This window comes from Dipodomys spectabilis, unplaced genomic scaffold, assembly GCF_019054845.1.
Source record: "Dipodomys spectabilis isolate Male_0828 unplaced genomic scaffold, ASM1905484v1 ptg000094l, whole genome shotgun sequence".
Classification (NCBI taxonomy): domain Eukaryota; kingdom Metazoa; phylum Chordata; class Mammalia; order Rodentia; family Heteromyidae; genus Dipodomys; species Dipodomys spectabilis.
The window spans coordinates 17,510,855-17,536,291 of NW_024870771.1; the positions used below are offsets into that span (position 1 = coordinate 17,510,855).

Genomic DNA, 25,437 nt, shown 5'->3' on the forward strand with positions numbered 1-25,437 from the left:
GTCTGTACTGAGTAATCTGGAGTATGGGTTCCACCTAGAAATATAAAATACGTGAAATATATGCACCGTTGAGAAGTCCTGTGGTCTTGCTAAGGTAAAACAGCGCAGTGCAAACTAATTTCACAACAAAAGTACTGTTGGGCATTTCATTTGAATTGTTTCCTTCTGTTTTTGTAGAATTTAATCCCAATTTTCAGCTGATCAAATTCCTCTAACTTTAAATAAAAGCAAAGAAACACTTCCAATATAGTGATATTAAAAATATCACTTTCATTGCAAAAAGGTATCATGTATTTATATATTTATCAAAATATTGAAACTATTTTGTTTTGTCAGATTTATATTTTCATGTTTTACAGATAATCTAGAAATAATTTTAGAATTCCAATGACAACTGTTCAATCTCCCCAATACTATATGTAGTTTTCTCTCATAATTTCTGAACAAATTCAACCACACATACTAATTTTATAAGATTGATCCATAGTACTATATTCTAAGACTTGGCATAAGGAAAAGAAAAGACTCAGTCAAGTTGATAATTACATATTTAATACATTTTGCTTTTAACAGCAATTTTCAAAGTAAACGCATTGTAGACCTTATAACTTATTAAAGATTTCATAATGCTTACAAAGTTGATTCTAAAAATATACTGTATTTTTCTAAATGAATAACATTATCTGGAAGATAGAATAATAAATTATAGTAATATGTTTATCATCACTATAGATAAGCTTGTATATACACTCAAAATGAAATCCTCTTAGGATCTTCGTATTTGTGCTGAAAACAGAAGCAGATCAAGGTTTGGCATAGAAGATCTCTGTTTGAGAGCAACTGTTTTAAAATCAAAATATTTAAAGTATCTACTGGACATTTGAGGAAAACAGGAGCCCATGCACACACACACACATACACACTCTCTCACTTATGCACATGGACACACACTTGGGAAAGTACTCAGAAGACTGCCCTCATGCATCAGATAATTGTCAACAGTTTCAAAAAGGAAAATTGTCCGGGGCTGGGGGCGGGGGGGGGGGGGAGCAGCTAAGAATATGTTTAAAGCATATTTAAACAGCTGTAATTAGCAAGATATGCCTAGAATTGTTATCAAATCTTCAACATGCACAGAATGTTACCACAATACATTCTTCAACAGACCTGAACTGTTCCCTGGTGGACATGAACACACAGGGAATCATGTATTCATCCATCCCCCACACGGCACATGGTAAGGTTGCAAATCCAGGCATTCCACTGACAACGAGTGGAACTGCTTTACAGAGTATTTTGCTTTATAGAATCTGATAGATTGCAGAGCCCAATAGAATTAGAAACTTCATTTTGATTTGTTGGTTATTTACTGTGTCCCTTGTGCATAAGCAATAAGATTCTGCATTGTAAACGACAGCTCTGATCACTTTACACTCTGTGGCACAGGAGAAGGTCACTTTGTATTCCCAAACCATATTTATTCTCATTAAATTCCTTAACTTTAAATTGTGTGTACATTTCCAAATTTAGTTTCAAGACAATTTAATGTTGATAGCCTCACCTGCAAACTACATATAGCTCCAGTAAAATCTGTAAAGACAGAAAATTATTCTTTGGGATCTCTCCAGTAACAGGTTTAAACCTATTGTATGGAAGAGAATATATTAAAACACTCTTTGAAACAACACCAAAATAGTAACTAACCAAACATTAGGGCAGTCCTGACTCATACTGCTGTGATTACAAAAATAAAAAGGCACAACAGCAACCACAAGACAAAATACCAGCTACCCATTTGCTTTTTGTTTGAACTGTGTCTTTCTTCTTATTTCCCTAAGTTCATGAATTTTTCAAAGCATTCTCATACTCATGACCATAATAGAATATTTTGGCACATTAACATTGTGATACAATGGTATGGTATGTTTTAAAAATTAATTTTAAATTTTCATCTAGTAATCAACATATTTTAATGTAGTGCACATATACCTTACAGTTATTGAGGTCAAATGCATAAAGGTTTTTAATTGATTTACAGATGAAGCAATCACAGATTGCAGTAACAATGTGTGTGTGTGTGTGTGTGTGTGTGTGTGTGTGTGTGTGTGTGTGTGTGTGTGTGTGTGTGTGTGTGTACACACCAATCAAGGAAAAACTGCATATTGGCAATTTTACAGTTCCAAGTTTTGTTGGTGTATGTATCATTTACATGCCATTTTCTTCTTTGTATATAAAAGATATGCTTTTGCCTTCTTCATTCTTGATGAGATTTTTCTGCAATAACTTTACATTCATACTGCAAAAATTAAAAGGTCAAAAGGTTAATAGATTAAAATCTCTTTGTATTACAACTTGCAAATAAGCTAACATTGTCTTCACAAAGCTCCAAAAATTAATACATATGTCCACTTTATTCCTCAGTTTCTGAGAGTTAGATAATTAATAGGATTCAATGAAAAATGTGATAGGGAAAGAGCTCTATTTTTGTGTTTACGTGTGGTGCGGGGGATTGAGCTCAGAGCATTATAAGACACTCAACTACTCAATTACATCTCCATTCCTGATCACATGCTAGAAGTGCCAAGACCAGAATAAATATGAGTTTTCTGCATTGTACACAAAGAAATCAGTATAAGGCTGGGTATTAGTGGCTCACACCTGTAATCCTAACTACTCAGGAGGCTGAGATCTGAGGATCACAGTTTGAAGCCAGCCCAGGAGGGAAAGTTGTGAGACTCTTATCTCCCATTAAATCACAGAAAAAGCTGGAAATGGCACTGTGGCTCAAGTGGTAGAGCACTAGCCTTGTGCAAAAGGAGCTCAGGGAAGCATACAGGCCCAGAGTTCAAGCCTCAGGACCTGGATGAGGCATCCCCCACCCCCCCAACACACTCACACATAGCAGTAGGGTATTGAGATCAACTCTGTGACAGGAAAGGAAGCATGTTTCTTTAAGGTGCAAAAAAGCAAATCAACACAGCAATGTCAGCACAAGGCTGAATTCAGATGATTGTTTCAAATCACTTAATCATTCAAAGGAAAAGTTTTATTACTTTATAGAAGTTTTCTATCAAAACAGTAATATTAAAGTACAACTATAAAAATCAATAGCTATAATTGAAAATGAAAGAAGCCAACGTGGAGTTTCAATTTGGTGGCCAAATTATCAAAAAAGATAGCAAAGCAAACCAATAACTTCACCCAGTTGGCTAAAATGGTCAAAGTGATAGGATTTATGAAATGCTGTGGCTTCCAAATATTACTCTCCAACCTTGGCCACCATGATGTGGTTATCAGCAGTATCTTTCTCTTCATTGCAACAGTGATTAGATATCCTGTTTTATTCAAGACAGTCTGAATTTATAAATATTGTGTTTATTACCAGTGCCCCTTTTCACTTTTAAACCTGTTCCCTTGGATGGAATAGAAACCTATAGATAAGGGGCTGGGAATGTGGCAAAGTGATTGCCTAGCATGCATGAAGCCCTGGGTTCGATTCCTCAGTTCCATATAAACAGAAGAAGCCAGAAGTGGTGCTATGGCTCAGTTGGTAGAATGCTAGCCTTGAGCAAAAGAAGCTCAGGTCTTGAGTTCAAGCCCCAGGACTGGCAAAAAAAAGAAAAGGGGAAAAAAAGAAACCTATAGATAAGTTAAAACAAAAAAAAATCCCCATATGGTCAATAAATCATATCACCCTATCCATAACATATTTTGGCTTTTTCTCTAGTAACTCCTCAACCTTTAATACTCCCATGATTAAATTATTTCAAATGAGTTATCTCAATGAAAGAACAAACCAGAAATCAGAGAATGTTGCTTTCATAAACTGCTCTCCCTTGAAGACACATGGTTATTTAGAGAAAATTGTCATATATGTCACCTGACATGGCTTTATTTTTATATGTGTCACACTGAAAAGGGTCTAAAGGAGCATCAGCTTACCGTTGCCAGTTGTCGACCGATGTTTCCCATTGTAATGCTTCCAGCAAAAAATATACATGGTAACCAAGAACGAACATACAGAAAATCTGGAGATGTGTATCTAGAATAATAGAGAAAATGAACCCAGAGAGGAAATGAAAGGACACATAAGATAATCACAGTGAAAACAAATTATTCTGTAAACTAGCCAACTCAATTCAAAAATCTCACTTCTGGATTCATTTATCATTTACTTACACAGCCCAACAAGCACAGAAAGAAATAATACTTACTGATAAACACCGTTATAGACTAGCAGTTGTGTGACCACAGTTGCCAAGAAAGCAATTCCTACTCCAAGGCCAAAGCCACTTCTAGATCTATCAAAAGTCCACCACAGTCCAATGGACAGAGCAGCCAGGGTGAGAGACAGCTGCATGTTGTTATCAAAATCCACCTTCTGAGATCAGTGTTAAAGAATCATGTTAAAACTTGTAGCTAACGAATATCACCTGCTCATTCTTCTAAAATAAAGAGATGGTACTGTGGAATTAATTGCTTATTCTTGAGTACATTAAGACTTTCAGTATAATATATGAGCTTCCGTAGAATTAAAAGTATTCAATTCAAAAACACCAAATTCAGAAGACACTACTTAATAGATCCCACTGAACTGTACCCCCTCCAAAAATAAGTCTATATATATTTCTAATTATAATTTAAGAAATGACTTCTTGACTAAACATGCAACTTCAAGCTCAGAACACTAGTATTGCTGAAGGAACACACTTTGGTGAAAAGGGAAACCAGTACTATTTCTCAAGAAGGGGTTTAGAATTACTTGAAAATCATACAGGAACTTTGAAATAGAAGAGTTGACAGCTATTTAACAGGACAGCACATTCTCTGTATGATTTACTGACAGACACATTTTATAATAATGCAGTTCAGAAACAAGAGTACCAAGGACACAGCATCCCTTTCTATTATGTCAACTGTTCTAGTTTTAATTTGTTGAGGATAAAGCCTTGAAGTGAACATTATCTTGCAACCTGCCAGGCTATTTTGGTGCCTGAGACTTTCTAGCATAGGACAGTTTGCTCAAATGATATTTTATTTCTGTCACCTACTTAAGCATCTATTCACCAATGTACCGCCCTTTCATACTCCAAAATCTATGGGCAAAATGAAGCTTTACAAATTCAATTTGCTCATTTCTTGCTAGAGGATTACAGTAAAAGAATTAATTTCAAGTGTCATTAAAAGGGCATTATCTATGTCTCAAAGGCCACATTTTGGCTTTATAACCACCTCCTTGCAGGGGATTACATATCTCACCAAACTACCCGGCCATGCTACATCTAGAGAGAAGTCAAAAAAATGCGTATCAAGCCGTTTTTTTTTTTCCCTCCTTTAACACCATTGTTTACCAGCAAGCCCACACCGAGAAAACCAGCCTCATGAACATGCATATATAGCTTAATGGGATCTCAGCATCTGAGGCCTGTGTGGTACTCTATCAAGGATAGTCCCTTTTTAGGCTTGATTTATCAAGAAACCAACAGTTCATGTGGATATATGCTTTCTAAGCAAGCATTTCTCATGATTCAGTTTAAATTCCAAGGAAAGGTTTTGAGTGTTGAAACCTTTGTACAATAACATTTATATATAAAGAGTGTAAGGCCCACCTCTGCTCAGTCAACTTGATTCAGCAAAATAGGGAAGCTTCCAGTGTAAACAAATAAAATATATCAATCTTAAAAGTAGTACTTTATAATTTTCTAAAGTCTAACCCAATATAAAAAAAACTCTATGCCTATAAATTTTGTAAACAGATTTTGCTTAAAGGATAGAAAACAGCTAAGTTTTCTGTATTAAGTATTTCACTGAGTAAGAGCAAAGAAAAAAGTGAACAAAGCAAAAAATATGTTAATAAAGCTTTAAGATTTAAAACATAAATTTGTATTTAAAGCAGAAATCTTAAAAATAGAAATCATAGCCACACACCGGTGGCTCACACCTGTAATCCTAGCTACTCAGGAAACTGAGATCTGAGGAACATGGTTCAAAGCCAGCCTGGGCAGGAAAGTCCATGAGACTTTTATCTCCAAATAACCACCAGAAAACTGGAAGTGGTGCTGTGGCTCAAGTGGTAGAGCACTTGCCTTGCGCTGAAGAGCTAGGGATAGCACCCAGGCCCAGAGTTCAAGCCCACAACCAAGAAGAAGAAGAAGAAGAAGAAGAAGAAGAGGAAGACGAGGAAGAAGAGGAAGAGGAAGAAGAGGAAGAGGAAGAGGAGGAAGAGGAGGAAGAGGAAGAAGGAAGAAGGAAGAAGAAGGAGGAGAAGGAAGAAGAAGGAGGAGAAGGAGAAGGAGAAGGAGAAGGAGAAGGAGAAGGAAGAAGAAGGAGAAGGAGAAGGAGAGGAGGAGAGGAGGAGAGGAGGAGGAGGAGGAGGAGGAGGAGGAGGAGGAGGAGGAGGAGGAGGAGGAGGAGGAGGAGGAGGAGGAGGAGGAGGAGGAGGAGGAGGAGGAGGAGGAGGAGGAGGAGGAGGAGGAGGAGGAGGAGGAGGAGGAGGAGGAGGAGGAGGAGAAGAAGAAGAAGAAGAAGAAGAAGAAGAAGAAGAAGAAGAAGAAAAAGAAAAAGAAAAAGAAGAACAAGAAGTTCCCTTCTAGATATTATAGCCTAGGATTGTTCTCTTTTTAAGCACTCCTAACCATAATGTTTATTTTTTAGAAAATCCTAAATTTCAAAAATTTCACCAGGTTGGAAAAGTCTTCAATACAAAAGGAAAAGGAAAATCAAAATAATAACAGCCTTGGAAAGATTTTTAAGTGTATTACAGGAGAGGTAAAACAGGGCTCAGGAACTCTTTAGAACCCGGGTTCCTAACTCCCTCCATGGACTCTGTTCCTATATATCTCCCAAACAGCTTGATACCTTTGATAAGGAACACAGGATTGAACTTACAGCATGATCCACCTCAGGCTCACACTGTGACCCTGTGCCCAATGCAGAGGCCCATTTGTCTTTTTTTTTTGGGGGGGGGGGGGGTGAAGCAACCAGAGTTCCACTCTTTTCTCTGCTCCATTCCCAAAGCTCCTACCAGCTTCACTGTCTAAACTACATCTTCTAGAAGAACAAGTCAGGAGTAGCGGTTCCAAGATTTTTCTCTACAAAGCAAAGTCATGAGGTAGAAGAAGATAGAGAAGAGGAAGTAGAAACAATAAAAGGACTAAAACCTTCTGAGGGCAGGATCCATGCTCTAGGGGGGATTTTGTTTTCTTATCCTGTGGGCAGAGGCAGAAAGGTAAAGGAAAATGGTAACTACCTTACTCATCTTTAGAAGACACTATAAAAAAACTAATCATGAAATAAAATAGAATTTTTGAATGCTAAAACTGTATATATATATATATATATATATATTTATATTGAAACTGTGTCTATGTATAAATATATACATATATACACATATATACATATTAAGAGGAAAAGTAGTTACTTTGGGCCTGGTCTAAGCTGACTATTTCTACTTACATCACTTTTAAGTCAGTAACGTGCAACAATCTGGAGGCAGAGGCAGAAAGATCACCTGGGCAACACAGTGAGACCCTGTCTCAAAAACAAAGCAAAACAAAACTAGGCACATGTGGCTAGCTCATGATTATTCTAATCCTAGCTACTCAGGAGAGCAAGACCTAGAGGATCACAGTTCCTAGCCAACCTGGAAAAGTCCTTAAAACTCTATCTCCAAAAGTAAAAGGCAAAAATGCTGGGCTGGAAGTGTGGTTCTAGTGGTCATGCCAGCAAAGAACTCATGAAATCCTGAGTTGATACTCTAGAACCAGCAAAGTGAAATGAGACAAAACAAAGCAAAACAAAAACTATTTAGGCAGCCTTTTGGTCTAGATTAAAACCAGCAAATTAGTTTGTTTCTTTAAAATTATAACTTCTTTAAGTTACAAAAGATAAATAAATAATAAATATGAAATGGTACCCGAAACCACCACATATCCTTATTGGCAAATCCTAAGTGGAAAAAAAAAGCCGGGGCGGGGCGGGGGAGTGGGGTGGGGAATCCTTTGAAAATGTATCTGCTTAAATCTTAGAATTACCAAATCTTAATGGAAGTAATTAAATGAACTTTACAACTTGGGGGGGGAGGGGCATTGGGAGGGAGGAGAAGTGGGAGAAAAATGAGGGAGGGGGTAACAATGTTCAACAGGAAATGTAATCACTACCTTACATATGTAACTGTAACCCCTCTGTACATCACTTGACAATAAAATTACTTTTTAAAAAAACCTGATTGAGACAAACACATATGTTTTAATGTGAGAAGTCTAAGTGATACTGAAAAATAGATTTAATAAGGCCCATACCCTCAACTATAACTGTACAACAGCTACTCTAATGTCTATCTACACAGCCCGCATTGTTTTTATGACTTCTTGGGAACATTACAATTTACTACAGTGAAGGTGCAAGGGGCTGTTTAACCTTTGGTTTGTTGCAAGCTGCTTTATTATTGCGCATTTCATTATAGTGTAAAGGATACAGCACTGGCATGATTTATACCAACAAAGACAGCTACACACCGCATAACACTGGACCACTCTCTTTTAAATTTATGTGGTTCTCCTAGATGCCTGTCAATGCAAGGGTATAATAACCCAATCACAGCTGTGGAAGAAAAGAAAAAAAAATTAAGTCATCTCCAGTATTGTTCTGGCAACAATTAAGCTACAAAAAATCGCTATAACCACCATTTTAAATACTTCTATCAAAAAATCAAGTTACTTAACATCGTCACTGACATTATTAAACTTACCTCCCAAAACAAAACCAAAAAAAATGAGAATAGCTCATTGAAGAAAGCACTGTAAATGACAAGAGGTTTTTAATTCTAACAGACAAAACACTCTTTAAGTGTGTGGTCCACAACTGAACAGACAGGACTAAACTGACAAATGCTACTTTTCTGCTCTGAATGTCTGTGAGACTTGTAAAGCACCAAACGATTTAACAGTTAAACAATATCCTCTGAAATTTCTACAACCCTAAGATATGCTATTAGATGCAACCCATCTAAAGAGAAGATAGAAGCATGAACATGTAACAAGCAATTTATCATATATATTATGTCCAAATGCTCCTGGCTATTGTGTTATGTAGATTAGTTTTGCCCCTATCAGCTGCTTGTCTTAGTTTTCTGCATCTTCCACCTTTTTCTGACACTCACATTTTATTCTTCTAGTAAGACCGAGGTCATACGGTTTAAAGCAGGAAAACTTTCAACAGAAATCTATGTGTGCATTTCATTCTGCATACAGAAAAATCTAAGGCACCTGGCATACAGGAATACAAATATAGAGGTAGAATTTCAGTCCACCATTAAAAGGCATGAAGAAAGCATCTTAGTATATTTCTTAATTTGGGAAAGAACATCTTGAAAGCTACCTGTGTACTTACACATAGATCAACTGTATACAAAACAGCTATGACTATAGAGTAGTCTCATCCAATCAAAGCAGTCTCATCTAATCCTTAACTCAAATACCTGTCAAATCTTAACATTTTTATTCATGTAGAAGAAAATGTAGACTATGTTATTTGTTACAAAAATGCTAGTGAACCTAGACCTTATTCAACAATTTATGTAGAGAGTACACTCTACCGATTAAATTTAACAGGAAATAGGTAGGCAGATGTGATTTCCTAATCTTTCTCAAAACAGAACTGTACTGCTATTAATTCTATAATAAAGTAATACTAACCACTTCAGTTGAACAGTATGTTAGAAATATCCAACATCACCTATGATGTCTAATGGAATTATACCAAATCTAAGTGTACAAAGGTCAGATGTGCCTCTCCCCCCATGGAATTGGCTAGCTACATACATCCTACAAGTGCTGAATTCAATCATCAACAGAACCAGAAACTAATATATTTTTCAAATCACAGGCTAATAGACCAATAGGACAGCACTGGAAAGAACTGTCTAACCAGTTCTATCTAGAGAGGAGATGCTGGAATAATATACACATTTTCCTATTTGGGCTCAGATCATCAAGAGACAAATCTTAGCAATGCAGACCTCCAGCAGCTATTTGAAAATTTAAGTTTCATGATTAAAAAAAAAAGACAGTTTCCTAAAATCTTGTGAGACATCGTATTTCTAAATTTGTAAATAAGTAAAATAACAATAATCATGCCCAATAATTAAAAATATCTAAACATTATTTCTTTTCTCCTTACTGAAGTTAGAAAACTAAGATCCCATCTGTCAACCTCCCTCTTCCTCCTCCTCTCTCCATAAAACATATGTAGTTAGATACACAGATCAATGTATCTGCAGTTATCAATATTATTTGTATCTATATATATCTACATCTTGCTTTCTTGTTTCTGAGTAAAATCAACTAAGAGGAAGCATTCCAAGTCAATTTTGCTCAGCAGTTGATGCCATAAGTAAAGAATTATCACATAGAGAATACTGACGTGTGTGCAAAGATATAAATCAGTAAAATTGACTATATTCTTATTTGTGTGATGTCAGACTCACAAGTGAGAGACAACTGAAGAGAGAAAGCAAAACCACAAAAAAGGAATTTAAACTGTCACACTGCTAACCTTGGGATTTGCCAATAAAGATCAAATCCATTGAGTATACATGGTTCTTGGTTGCTCACTGAGAGGGAGAATTCAAAGAAGCTTGTCACTTCCCATTAAATGTCTTCTTTCTTTCCTTTCAATAAAGGCGCAGCAGAGTCTGATAGCAATAGCACAGTGAGGCTGCACTGTCGGAAAGCTCAGCAGAATATTTCTGAGCTTCTCTTCTACTTCCTGTATTTTTTTCTTTTTAAAAGAGACTTAAAATCATGCCTGTGTAAAATCATAGGCAAATATTGTCTGCTTAATCAGATAGTTTGCTGGTACAAAATCACATTTCTTGTAATATTTTTAAATGACTTCCTAGTAAGAGTCTGACAAGACCAAAGACAAAAGAAGTTTGTAGAACACCAATCGTAAGCCATCACATTTTCCTAGCACTGTGCTCAATGCAGGGAGGCACTAAAAGGAACACAGTTAAGCATTTTGCAAGAAGGGCTGGGGAAAATGAGCCATTCCATCTGTTACCCTTTCATGGAAAACTATGAAAAATGAGGACAGATAGGGTTATATTTTTATTCAGCAAATACTTACACCTCACAACATATCTAATTTTTTTTGCTTGACAGGGAAGTAAAAAGAGCAAATCATGATCCCAGTGGCTAAGTGAGCAAACTCTATTGAATATAATGCTGTGGTCAGCACTGACAGGGTTCTGAGGGTTCCAGATCCTCCTCTTCCAAGTATTGCTGGGAGGTGGGGTGGTGGCTGTCAGAAAGCTTCCCAGAAATGGTGATCCTAGGGGCAGCAGCATTGAGCAAGCGACTAGTATACAGTGTTCTCAGCAAGCAGAGACATTTGAGAAAACACAGGGAAGACTGAGAACAGCTGGCATTACTAGGAGTTGAAAGCCCAGGCATGAAGGAAGCTTCAGAGTTCAGAAAGATCCAGAGAAAGATAAAAGTAGGCAAAGACCTTAATGTAAGAAGACTACCCTACCACAGTGAGGAATCAGAAAGAGGTCAACATTATATCTGTTCTAGAGAGGGGCAACCGTTCTTACAACGGTGAGTACAAAACATGAGTGGAGGAGGTATAAAATAACAAACAGAAAGAAAAGAACTGGTAACTCCAAGCATCTAGGTTAAGAAACAGATGGTGAGGTAGTGTATCTCTTGGGAGGTAGGTGAGGAAGGAGAGTGAAAAGAATGATCTTATAGAGCTAACTCTCCAGGAATGGGGTAATGATCAGCATGAAGAAAGAGGAAACATATTTTCTTTTTAATTATTACTTTCAGAAGTATGGACTCAACTTGGCTACTTGTGGATTTTGTGGCAACTTCTCTAGAAATCTTTAGGATGAGTCTTTTGTGGCCCTTGGGAATGAACAAGTTTTCCAATTCTAACTCTATTCTGCACCCATAGGGAGGTAATCAACTCATAACATCAGCAACTTTAAATGAACAACAGGTAATTGAGAAATGGAAAGGGCATCAAAAGCTGTTCATCAGGCTTCTCTAGCTGTCCTGGAGATTCATCATCATTTCTGTCAAGGACTGTGCTATAGGTAAGTAGAAATAAACAGCTGGGCGCCAGTGGCTCACGCCTGTAATCCTAGCTACTCAGGAGGCTGAGATCTGAGGATCATGGTTCATAGCCAGCCTGGGCATGAAAGTCCATGAAACTCTTATCTCCAATAAAGTACTCAGAAAACCAGAAGTGGTGCTGTGGCTCAAGTGGCACAGTGCTAGTCTTGAGCTGAAGAGCTGAGGGACAGTGCCCAAGCCCAGAGTTCAAGCCCCATGACCAACAAAAGAAAAAAAAAGACAGAAAAGAAAAAAACAAATAACCAGAGGCTCTTGTTTACAGGGAGAAAATGTTGAGTCTGGATGCAGACCCTCCAAAAGATAGATACTTGGTCTAAGAATGTCATCAAAAGATGACCATTAGTTTTTACTAATGATGTTAAGAACCTCAATGGTTTTGGAAAATACATATCAACATAAATACCACCCAAAAATTCACACACACACACACACACACACACACACACACACACACACACACACACACACACACACACACACAAAACAACTATATTTCTTACATCACTTACTTCTTTTTTTTCCTCATATTTTCCCTGAAATGACAATCAGGACTGGAGGAAGCAGACAGTATGCCGAAATCCATTTTCTACCTTGGAAACATTGATAAATCTTTACTTTCATCCATCCCAACAAAACCAGCAGCACAGTGAACTGGAATCGAGACTTGAGGATACTTCTACTTTGTTTTGCCCAAGTATAGCACACACTTACAGAAGAAACTGTCAAGCAAGAACTGTAAATGCAACTCTACCAAGTAAAAAGTTTGAGGTTAAGTGTAACAAACTTAGTAGAACGACAGTGAGGACAAAGTGGCAGTGCTAAGATTTGGAGCCTTTCTTCCTAAATCTGAGTTTATTGAAAAAAGAGTCCTTGTGACAGGGACACAAGAAAGAGCAGATGAACCCCATCTCTCTATGAGGTGTAAGGAAAACTCAAACTTCTCTGCCCCAAACCAGAATATATACCACACACCAGCAGATTCCATCCAGGCCTAACATCTTGAGTGAAGGCTTGCAAAGAGGTGATCTGAGTACAAAAAAAAAAAAAAAAAAAGGAACCAGCTCTCTCTGTTCTGTTCCCCAGTATATGATGCTACCATACACTGGCCCTGGTCCAGAGCCCTCATCTCATTGATTTCCTCTCTTTATCTCAGAGTTCTTATTCCCCAAACCAGACACAATACCACCATCTCTGTCCCAAAGCTGGTCTACAGAATCCTGGGGTTAAGAGATGTGCTGACATATCAGTAGACCTGTAGTAAGTCATCTTGCTCCCCTCTGCCTTCGCTTTGTAAGTACTGAAAGGCATGTTCTCCCAAATCCAAAGGCTTCTATTGGCAGCCCGCCAGAGCTTTACCTTTAAGGAAAATAACAAAACTAGAATAAGCTATTGATTTTTCTTTTCTGAATCTAAATGCATGAGGACCAGCATACATTAACAAAGAGTGATAAAAATGTAACTATGTTTTCTTGTCTTTGTCTATTTGGACTATTTCTCTTAGAAAATGATAATCCTGGAGAAGCTAAGAATCAATAACTTTATGGTTTCTCTTTTAAAGTGAATACTGTAATATTTAGTCTTCATTATAAAAGTCATAGTAAACATTACCATGACAATGTCTTCTGATCCATGCAACGGGATTACATGATTGTCTAGCAGGTTTCATGAGATCATTTAAATATATATCACAAATCAGCCTCACCTTTGGACACACCTTTGGACTTCTAAATCTAGGATGAAAGATAAGAGGACCTACTTCCTGTGTGAGATATTGATATATATTAAATATGGGCATTCAAAAATGCAATTTTTCTATCTAAACCAGATTATATTCTGCAACATGTTTATGGCTACCTTCTATGACTTTATGTATTAACTTATTTGTTTAAGTCATTAGAAAAAGAGATTTTCATTATGGAAGCTCAAGATCAATAAAGTATCTAAAATGTTCAACTTTATCCATTGCACACTGTCTATACAATCAAAACACAAGCCAGAGTAACTAAAAGCATAATGATGATTTTAAGGAGAGTGTGCCTTGTTGATTTCTGCAACATTTGTTATTCTCACGGTACATTTCAAAACAAGATATAAAGGATAAACGCATACACAAAAATCTAAAAAATACAACATGAAGCTTTAAACTCTAATATTTTTTTTCATTTTTCAAATTTTTATTTGTTTCAAAACCAAATTGTAGTGGCCATCATCACAATCACTTAAAATCTAACTTAAGTGAAGTGATGCTAAATGTCTCATCCTAAAGGAAGCCAAGATTTATTTTTTGAAAGATAAAATTTTTAAAGTTCACAGGTCACATACAAATCACAAAAGAGTACATACTCTATGATTCTATTGACATTTTAGAAAAAGTTAAAAAAAAAAAAAAAAAAAAAAAAAACAGTCTTTAGTGAGAGAAAAGCAGAGCAGTGTAGACTGAGGATGAGGTAAAGAAGAGATGAAAGATGGCATTAAAGAGTTTGAGGGATGGGCTGGGAAGGTGGCTCAGTGGTAGAGTGCTTGCCTTGCATGCATGAGGCCCTGGGTTCGATTCCTCAGCATCACATAAGCAGAAAATAAAAAAGCTGAAGTGGTGCTATGGCTCAAGTGGTAGAGCGCTAGCCTTGAGCTGAAGAGCTGAGGGACAGCGCCCAGGCCCAGCGTTCAGGCCCCACGACTGGACCCCCCAAAAAAAAGAGTTTGAGGGATGAGAGAAATGTTCTGTAGCTGAATTGTGGCCATAATTACATGACTGTATCTACTGCCTAAGGACATCAAGGTTTTCACCTACAGGTCCATTGTTCTGAATTTAAATTATACCCCAAGCTGATTAATTTTTTTTAAAGTTTATCATTCAAAGCACATCCACTCATTTGTCCTGTCTCCTTCCTGCACACTGCAGAAATGGCCTACACATACCTGAAGCTGTGCCACAGCATGGGGGTACCCACCACGCAGAGGAAAAGATGCTTGCAATCACATCGGGTGGAAAAAGTGTCACATTTCTTTGAATCTGAAGCAAATTTAACACTAATGCGAGAAATACTCCAATAAAAAACAAAACTACTCCTCTAATCATCAAGTTCACACTCTGGCTAGTGACAGATGAGATATATGGGCCACATTTTTTGGGTCCAGGTGACTCCGTCTCTCCTTCTGCCATAGTTTCATAAGTCCAAGCCGTAAAAAGAAAACAAAATTAAGTTAAAAAGAAGCTTGCCAGCTGACAAGTCCAGTTGTCTGTTAATCAAAGTGGACCGATATTTCAATGGTACATCTTGTCCTGAAGTAGGACCTACCAGAAATCCTGCAAGAGAAAAGAAAAAAGAAATCAATATGTGTCTGATACATATATACACCTTTTTCTGATTTCTACACTAGTTAATTTAAATACATACACAATGAAATATATGTATGATTTATTTAAATTAGCTATTTGCTGATTAAGAAAATATTTTAATAGTAATTTTATAATATGTATGCCATAATTTTTAAGTACCACATTTAGATTACTAGGCCAGAATAAGTAATCCAAGAAACACAAACATTAGAATAATAGTAAAAAAAAAAAAAATTAGCCCCTCCTCTAGAAAAAACAAACAATTAACCTGAAATACTTCCAACAAAATCTGGAAGATGCCAGGGGAGGGAGGGCGAGATGGGAAGGGTAAACAAAGGAGGAGGCTACAATGCTTGATAAGAAATGTACTCATTATCTTGCCCATGTAATTGTAACCCCTCTGTATGGTGTTTTCACAATTAAAAAAAAATTTGGAAGATGACAATCCAAGGTATTATCTATCTAACTCTCTAACACACATTAGTTACAACGGAGTATTTCATACTTTACAGAAAAGCAACATAATATATTCTGACCAAAGATACTGTACTTTTCACAATAAAATGGGACTTTTTTCTTGAGGCTGTCCTCTGTAGAAGAACAAAATGACCATTTGAACGTTTTAATGCTTATATATATTTAATTTCTCCATAAAAGCATTCTATAAATACCAGAGCACCAAGCACCAATATATACACCAACCACAGAAGCCAGACCTGCCCCGCTCTCCCCAGAGTCACAGCTGTGACCCATACTACTTTCACAGAGACTGTCAAATGTTGCAATTGTGGCAGTCATGGTAAGCAAGCCAGAAGAGGAAGCAGTAAAAGAGGAGGCCTATGAGTAACTTAATGACAATACTTCTACAGAAGTTTTATCCTCATGGCCTGATTCCCACAACCCAAAAACATTCTACCACAATCAGTCTAGGTAAAGTGACTGTCAGAGTTTGAATGTTGTTTTTACCCACGGAGATCCACCAGTTCGGGGCTTGGTCTTCACAGTGGTAATGGTGGGAGGCAGAGCCCTGGCAGGCACTTTGAGACCCCCAACCTCTCTGCTTCCTGTTTGGTAATGTGATCTTGCCCTCTCACCAGCACTCTAGCCATCTCTTGTATAGCTGCCAGAACAGAATTGATGCTGGTATGATACCCTTGAATCTCTGAAACAATGAGCAAAATAAAGCTCTTTTCTTTATAATTAGCCTGCCTCTAGTATTTCATTATGGTAACACAAACCATACAAATGTAGTAATCGTTGTGTGTGTTTCAGATAAACAACATGTGAAGCTTTTTGTATGTCTTTCTAAGCACTGATATAAGGAAACTTACTTAACCTTGACACACACTTGTAATCTCAGCACTTTTAAGGCTGAGGCAAGAGGACTGGGAGTTTGAAGTACTAAGCCACATAACAAAACTCTGCCTCAAAAGGTAAAAATAAAAACAACCCCTAAGAGGTGAGCAAAGTATTGTCTATAACAACCACTGTGAGGCAAACATTAAAGGTTAAGTCACCAGGAACACAATCTTGGCAGCCAGACTGCAAAGCCCTTGTTCTTGTCATGACATTCACCTTTCCAAACTTGTCACTTATACTTTTGTTTGTCTTCTATGAATACTAACAGTTTTTAAATGGGAAACTACCACACAGGCTATTTTTTGTAAGTTACTTTCATCCTACCCAATTATGGATATCTTTACAAGTTAGTACATAAGTGACATTAGTTTTGACTCTCAAAGCAATTTATTTAAAACTACCAACAGTACTTCTACTTGCTACCTGGTAATTATGTGTATAGTTGCTTTACAGTTAATAAACTTTTTATGTAGGCCTTATTCACTATTACACCTCCACAGAGCCTCTGCTTAGTCCACCAGAGAGTTCCACACATACATAGTCCTAATTGTTTAATTAAACTGGGCTCACTCTTCTGGATTCAGCAGGCCTTTCAGAAGGCAAATTTAGAGCCTAACCATTTATAATTCATTGAGTTTCTAGTTCTCAAGCCACTTCACAAATAAATCTTGGAACTTATATTCAACGAATGGGGCTAGCAGAAATAACAACTATAAAAAAGAGAACATAGTGCTCCCAGCTTTCCTAGCCTATCAATCCTATATGATAAACACTTAACAGAGAACACCAGTCCTTAAAACCTACTTATTCTATAGCATAACTGAGCTCCACAGCTTACTAGAATGTAGGAAATAGTGTATATTACAAACAATCTGTAGGAAAAGAAACTCTGAAAATGCCCAGAAAACCACCACCTGGATCTGGTATGGAATTGATACAATCAGCCTTTCATGTGTTCTGGATACTCATCAAGGTTTACCAGCTACAGAATTCACCCTCATCATCATTGTTGATAAGAGTACCATTTTGAGAGCTTACTCTCTGCCAGACACAGAGTAATTCATCCTCAGAACAATCCTAATGGGAGGAATTGTCATCCTCATGTTACAAATGAGAAAACTACATCAAAGGGATTTAGCAAATGAGTACTGAACATGCAGGATCAGAACTGGAATGTTGGCTCAGGTCTGATTCTAAAACCTATTCTATTTTCCTAGTGCCCAGAGTCCAACTACACCCTCCTCAATTAGTTAACCCTTTTTCTTTTTAATTAACATGGATCTATATAAAATCAGAAGTTACTAAATACTTTACTGGCACTATATTCTCAAAGTATGAATGCCAAAATAAGCAGGAGACTATATTGTAGTCCAAATGATGAGAATAAACACATAACACCTTGAGGTATACTAAAACAAAAAGTGTACTAATTTAAAAAGGAGATCTTGTGTGTGTGTGTGTGTGTGTGTGTGTGTGTGTGTGTGTGTGTGTGTGTGTGTGTGTGTGTGCAAGTCCTGGGGCTTCAACTCAGGGCCTGGGTGCTGTCCCTGACCAGCTTTTGTTGAAGGCTAGTGTTCTACCACTTGAGCCACACCCAACTTCCAGCTTTTTGCCAGTTTATTGGAGATAAGAGTCTCACAGGCTTTTCTGCCCAGGCTGACTTTGAACAATGATCCTCAGATCTCAACCTCCTGAGTAGCTAGGATTACAGGTATGAGCCACTATCATCCAGCAAAAATGGTATTTTTAAAAATTCAAATGGTTACCATAAACATTAATTGTTAAGAGACTGCCTTTCAGAAATTCCAACAAAGTCCTTCAGAAGGCACAGCACCCAATCTATGGCTAATGGAGTAAAAGAGGATGGATTTAGCAAATCACTTGCTTCCATCTGTGAATTATTTCAAAGGGGAATTAACAGCAATGGATACTTTATGTTTAACAGTACTTTCTAAGGAAACAAAATAACTTCGGTTTTGAAGCTATTTCAGTTTTTCTATCCCCAACCCTTCATCACTTTCCAGGACTTGTCAGAGTACTGTCATTTGGAGCAGATTAATTCTTGAATGTGTGTAACTGATCTAATCCTTACATATCATTTAGCATCCCTGGTTCCTGCCCACTAAATACCAGCCTCCCCATTTGTGATAACCAAAATTGTCCTCGAAGCACATCCAAATGCCTCAAGGGAGGCATTGTCCTCCAAGGGAGAGCCTCTGATTGCCAGAGCCCTATTTCCTCACTCTACTTCAAGGCTAGTAAAGACTTTCTAAACTATTTTTGTTTCTTGTCACCAGTATTTACTCCATCTTTCCTGGTAGTGCTTCTTTACAATTGCCTACATTACCCCACAAGTTTTCTTTTAAAATAACATTTGATGTTTATTTGAATGAGATCCAAAGCCAACTTTGTGTCTACACAATGGTATAATTACTGTGGACAAAAATAGAAGCTACAGGGCTTTAGAATCATTGTGTCCTAAAATTTAAGGAATGGAAGGGAATCAGGAGATCATCTATTACAGAGGGTTTTATTCTTGAGCCTTGTGCAAAACCAACAAAAATGTACATGTGTGCACTTTCCAGAAAAGAGAGTCCTTATATCAAGGACTCAAAAAACTCCAGTATCCAAATAAAGTTAAGAATCAGTGTTCTAAACATTTTCTCACTTCACCAGTAAGGAGAATACCACATGAAGTGATCAAGTGAAATAACAAATTGAAGACTTTACCAATGGGTCAGTAGTTTTTTCCTTTTTTGTGGGGGAAGAGGGGTACATGGAATGGATGTATTGGATCTTCCCATTACAAGTATGCACTGCAGACACGTGGTAATGATCAAATTCATCAAATGGATAGCAAATTCCACAATATCATACAATGAAACCATAAAGTTGATTTAAAAATTCATTATCTATTACACACTAAAGGAGTTCTGTAACTTATACTCCCTAGTGCCATTATTATAAATAATCAGAAGAATAGGTGGGTACCAGCAGCTCACACTTATAATCCTAGCTACTCAGGAGGCTGAGATCTGAGGATCAATTGTTCAAAGCCAGCCTGGGCAGAAAAGCATGTGAGACTCTTATCTCGAATAAACTACCAAAAGCTGGAAGTGAAGCTGTGGTTCAAGAGACAGAGTACTAGCCTTGAGGAAAAGCAGCTCAGGGATTACATCCAGACCCTGAGTTCAAGCCCAAGACAGGACCAAAAAGGAAGAAAAAAGATCTGAATAACAAACATGGCTTGTTTGTTTTTTCTAATTATTGGCATCATTTTCTTAAAGCATACTTATACATGTAAATATTGCTAACAACAATAAGAAATTTGATTCTCCATTTTTTAATCTACATTTGAAAAAAAATAGATTATTTGAAAAAACTACTGGTCAGGGAAGAAGTTTCAGATATAAACACTGCTTAAAGGACAATATCACAATGGTTCCTGATAATCTTGGTAATAAAAGCTGATGCTTTAAATTCCCACTTTACAAAATCAAGTAGGCCAAATAACTTTCTAAGAACACACAACTCCTTCCCAGTAGGCACAATCACTCTAACTCTAGACTTTCTTTCACCTCACAACATTTCCTCTTCTGTAAATACGACACACACAAACACACAAAATCACACATTAAAAGTTTTTAAAGTTATACTGGTAAACTGCTATACATTCCAAAGGAATGTTTTCAACAAGGTAAAACAAAAACCTTTCTACGGGACATGAAAAAATTCTACCTACATACCTGCCTACAACTGCCATAAGACACATGACTGAACAAAGAAAAATACTTCACATACCTTGGCTAGAACAGTGACAAAGCATCAAAAATAGAAAAAATATTATTCCATGTGTCTACCTGGTAATGAATTGATATTAATATTTGAAGGTAAATAAAAAAGGGATATAAATGATTTTGGTTGTTTGGATGAAAATTGAAGTTTATGTTAGCACAGAATCAACTTAAAGGCAACAGGCATTTGAAAATTAACACAAAAATAGAAAACTTCAGAATCTGTTGCATTTTAATGAATGCAATATCCCCTAGAGAACCAGTTGCATTCTAACAATTGTAATACTCCCTAGACCCAAACAAAGGTGGTTATTTTCCAAACAGTCCTCATTTTCCAAATATATTACTAAATCATAAAGCTGAATGACTACTTCTTTTTCACCATATGCTCTCTTAATTTAGAATATTATCCACAAAACAGAATAAGCATTAAGACTAGAAAGACACACAAATCAATGGAATAGTTTAGGTCTCCTTAAAAGCATGAGTATAGGAATAACAGGCTAAGTGCATTTAAACTTCTAAGAAGAAAAATGTTTGCATTGAATACATTGTTTTTTTTCCTCAACACTAAAATCCAAGATGTTAATCAAGAAACATTTGAATTCCTCTACTACTTTTAAATATCGATCTCTGTCTCTAAAAAAAACTTAGCCTACCATTTGGGGCTAATTTTCTGGTAAGAATGAAAAGAAGCTTTTTGAATACTGGAACTGCATTTTATTATTTCCTTTTCAGTGCAACTATGTGTAAATGCAACTATTGTCAAGTTTAAAAAAGAATCAGCCTCTTTCCCAAATATACATGATTCACAGATTGGTCATACTAGACATGAACCTGAGTATGAAAACTCACTATGTAACAACACACTGTCAAAACACAGTACTGAACACAAAGTCCAGAGAAAATGGGAGTGAAGGGGGGAGCCACAGGATTAAAAAAAAAAAAAAAAAAGTACATTAGCTATTTTTCTCCCTATGGGACCCTGATTAGAGAAGGCATCCCTTTCATACATTTTCATTTGGTTAACTATCAGTGCTAAACCTCAAAGTTAGAAAACATAATCTAGCCACAGCTCAGCTGCCTTCATTTTCTACACCCAAGACTGGATGGAGCTTGTTTTCCTTGCAATCTTCAGTACCACTACAATACTGTTGCTAGGCAGTTTCGGGGCCCAGCAAGCAAGTCTATGGGTTCCTTCTTGAATCATCCATCAATCCTACAAAACATCAAGCTCTTCACAGTATGTTTTTCCTATGCCATCTAGTGAGTACTATTCTTTAAAAACTTTTTTCATTAATAACTGGACACGGGTCATTATTGTTTAAGTTTTAGCCCCCCTCTCTACACCCACCCCTATCTTGGGCACTGCTTTCTTTTCCAGATGGTCACATCCCGCGGACGACCTTAAAATCCAAGCAGCTAACACCAATCGACTTCTTAGCCCTGGCAAGAGTTTTCTTTGGCTGTACCCACAAGATCTGCTCCCAATGTACGCAGTCCCAATCCAAACAGCCAAAGTCCTCAACTCAATGTCATATCATTTTGGTGGATACAAAGTTTACTTTGATATCAGTCCTAATGCTGATCCATCTCCATCGCAAACCTGAGTCTTTCTTTCTCCCAGGCTACAAGCTACCCAAGTCTTGACAGCTCTGTTTGACAGCTCGCCAAACCTCCACCACCATCAAAACCTCCAGGGTCGCCCTTCCCGCGGTCCTTCAGCCCACTGTTCAGGAAGCCTGGGCCTGCCCTGCGGCCTCCCCCCGAGCCGGAAGTCCCCCCTAGATCTCTCCCAGGTGAGAGGAGCCCCTCCATCTGCAGGCCCCACCTGCGGTCCTCGGTCCCCCACACCTGCCACCAGGAATCCCAGCCTGCAAAACAGCATAAGTACTTCCTCTTCCCAAGGGCTACCCTCGTCCTCAGGCTGCTTGCCTCGGCACCACGTCACCTGCGCTCGGCTGGGAGACTTCCCAACTCACCCCCGCCTCCGCCATCTTCTGGGACCTGCCCCCTTGCCCCCCGTGCTCCACCTCTTCCTCCTCCCCTCCCACAAGTCCGCCCAAGCCCTACTCCGCATGCGCAGCGGACGCACACCGCGCCGGCAGTCGGGGCAGAGAGACTTCCGGTTCCCGCTGGCTCTCGCTAGTTTACTAGTGAGCCGGGGCAACAGAGCTTCCGGTCTGCGGGAGATTTGGGGGCTGGAAGGAGGCGTGGTCAGGCTAGGTGGTGGGAGGCTGCGGGATCAGCTGTTTGCTGACCCGGCGAGACTGGAGTTGTGACCCGAGTCCCGACGCTGCGCCCGCGGGCGGAGGAGGAGAGTCGTGCGAGGACTCACGCAGACTCAGGGTGAGGCGCCGCCCTCTGCGCCTCCCTGGTTCACCCGGGAGGTTGCGGGCTCCGGAGCGCGGGTGACCAGCTGCTTCTTCCCTCGGTGGACGCTGGCTGTCAGTTCCTGGCTGCTTTGCCCTAGCTTTGCCCGCTGCCCGGTTTCCCTCCCTGAGCAATCACAGCTTATTGCGGGGAGAGCACAGTCGCTGTTTGCCTGGCATCCCCCCCCATCCTGCACCTGCCGGCCGTCCTGCCTGAGGATGGCCAAGCTGTGCGGTGTCACGGAGGCTGCTTCCGGAGAAGGCCTTGGGGGTGTCGTGGTGAGGTGGAGAGAAGCCCTCATTTGTCCCAGGTAGCGCTTCCGTGGACGTGAAGAGGCCAGCCTTCCAGAGCAGGAACCAGTCCTTAGAATTTGAACGTGAACTTTCGTTTTGAATGGAAACGGCACGATCCGTGCGCAGACCAGCCACTTGTAAACGCTAAAAGCATTCATTCATTCACAAGCAAAGTTCTGTTTCTGAAGGCTGAAACAAAGTCTCTCTCCTGATTATATTGTGTGGCAGAACTGTCTCAGATCGCCTTTTCCCTGGCTTACAAGTGAGGCTAGATTACCGTGATTTTAAGGAAAACGTTAGATGAAGTATGGGCATAAAAGTTTCATAAGAGTGTTAGTTGGTTGAACTACGTTGTTTGTTTTACTTTGGTAAACGATAAGATGGATTTTTAGGTTTATAATCTTTTCATCACATTTACTTCTACACGGTGCAGGAGAAGCTAAATTTGCCACAAAATTCTAAGCAAAATTTACTTGAACTTTTTTTCTCTGGCTCTTAAAGTCCTGTGGGTTTTTACACTAGTAGTTGATGACCTAGGTTTATTATACTGAATAGGTGAGGGCTTTTAAAAAGAAAAACACTCACAGATGAGACGACTTTACAGTGATGGAGATCAAACCCAGAGTCTATCTTATACATGCTAGTAAGCACTTGGCCACTGAGCCACAACACCAGCCCTTCCATGACTCTTATAATAAAACAGCATGAGTCTTACATGTCCCTCTCATGCTTATTCCAACCCACCATTTTCAAGCCCTATAAAACTACCTTAAGAAAAATCATAATTGGAAAAGAAAAACATAATGGAAATTTACTTCAGGTTTGAATTTATTAATTGCACCGAGGGATAGCCCTGGAAAGTAAGAACTATATATGGAAGCAGTTTATGAGTGTTAACATCTAATGAAGTTATCCTCATTGCACTACAAAGCAGAATATAAATTCCTGAAGAGAAATACAAAGAGCCCTTGTCTTTGCTTAAGCACCAGGATAAATTTCATGGAAGAGATTGGTCTCGCAATTCTGGTCATTGAAGATTTTATATATATATGTATATATATGTAAATATATATACATATATAAATATAAATATGTATATATATTATATATATGAGAGAGAGAAGGAGATGCTATGAATTGTGGTGGGAAATCAGAGTTGGAAAAACATGAACTGCAGAGTCTTCATGAAGAAAAATATTTGATGAGACATATAAGATTGGAGATCAATTCATAAACTTTGACTAAATTTCTGTTATGTCTGAAACATTAAATTATTTAACTGCTTGATTCCAGAACATAAAAACTTTGAGAAGGCCGAATAACTTTGAAAGAAGTTGGTCCGGTATTATTAGTGGATCCCTGGTGAAGGATTCTTGAAAACTGAATTGTGTTTTGGCACTGTGACAGTCTGTATCCAATAAATTCATTTTTCTAGACTTTTGTCTTCTCTGCAAAATGAAATGGTGGTTCAGATGATTACTAAGGTCCTCTTTCCTAGTAGAAATGTCAGTGATTTGAGAATTCTTTGATTTCTTTCCTTTGTATGTTGTTTAGTCTCCCAACTGAACAAACCAGAAGGTAAGTTACAAAGCAAAAAAAAAGAAAAGAAAAGAAAACCTTCTTTAGCTAGCTAATACAAACATCAGCAAAGTTTATTTGGATTCTTGGAAGCATATATTGTTAGACTAACACTAATGACTGCCAAAGGGTCAATGTCTTACTAAGCCTTATAATAAATTTCTAACAACCTGAACTTTGGAAACCTTATGAAATTAAAACCATCTAAATCATTTTAAAATAAATTATGGTAATTTTCCTACTCAATAATTGGGCTTGGAAATACTAGAAAAATGTCCTTTTTATTTCTGGTTTTATTTTAATGTTTTGATGTGGGATACTGCTTCTGTTTGACCCCTAAAATTGACAGGCTGGAAGCTTGGTGCCATTATAGTAATGCTAAAGAGGTGGAACTTTTAGGAGGTGGAGACTAAAGGAAAATAATTAGGTCATGGGAGCCCACCCTCATGAAGGTTTCAATCCTGTTCAGAGTAATTGGGATTTGTTAGGAGTGCATTCATTACCAATAAAATAAATCCTGGCCTGCTCCCTGGTCTTTTCCTGATTCACCATGTAAT

At 38.1% G+C, this 25,437-nt stretch overlaps 1 protein-coding gene across 5 annotated transcripts; it reads right to left on the minus strand.

The window, feature by feature from the left end:
* Positions 1 to 247: 247 nt before the first annotated feature.
* On the minus strand, positions 248 to 22,653 carry Insig2 (insulin induced gene 2). 5 transcript variants are annotated; one of them, XM_042685196.1, is made up of 6 exons: positions 22,619 to 22,653; positions 15,443 to 15,450; positions 8,480 to 8,604; positions 4,215 to 4,381; positions 3,943 to 4,042; positions 248 to 2,296 (listed from the first exon to the last, which is right to left on the minus strand). In XM_042685196.1, the coding sequence occupies exons 3-6, from the start codon at positions 8,522 to 8,524 to the stop codon at positions 2,255 to 2,257; spliced, it is 354 nt and encodes a 117-aa protein (XP_042541130.1). In that variant the 5' UTR covers positions 8,525 to 8,604; positions 15,443 to 15,450; positions 22,619 to 22,653; the 3' UTR covers positions 248 to 2,254. The 5 variants fall into 5 exon arrangements, with proteins under 5 accessions (XP_042541130.1, XP_042541127.1, XP_042541128.1 ...); XM_042685193.1 differs by having other exon boundaries at positions 15,063 to 15,450; XM_042685194.1 differs by lacking the exon at positions 22,619 to 22,653 and adding an exon at positions 22,468 to 22,535 and having other exon boundaries at positions 15,063 to 15,450.
* Between the last annotated feature and the right edge of the window lie 2,784 nt (positions 22,654 to 25,437).

Bases quoted from the DNA above. Each gene is read 5' to 3' on its own strand.
- Insig2 (XM_042685193.1), bottom strand. From the start codon at position 15,306: ATGGCAGAAGGAGAGACGGAGTCACCTGGACCCAAAAAATGTGGCCCA. The intron at 4,382-8,479 runs GTATCCTTTACA...CACTGATCTCAG, and splicing joins GTATAAATCATGCCAGTGCT to AAGGTGGATTTTGATAACAA. The intron at 2,297-3,942 runs GTAAGCTGATGC...TAATTTTTGCAG, and splicing joins TCGGTCGACAACTGGCAACG to TATGAATGTAAAGTTATTGC.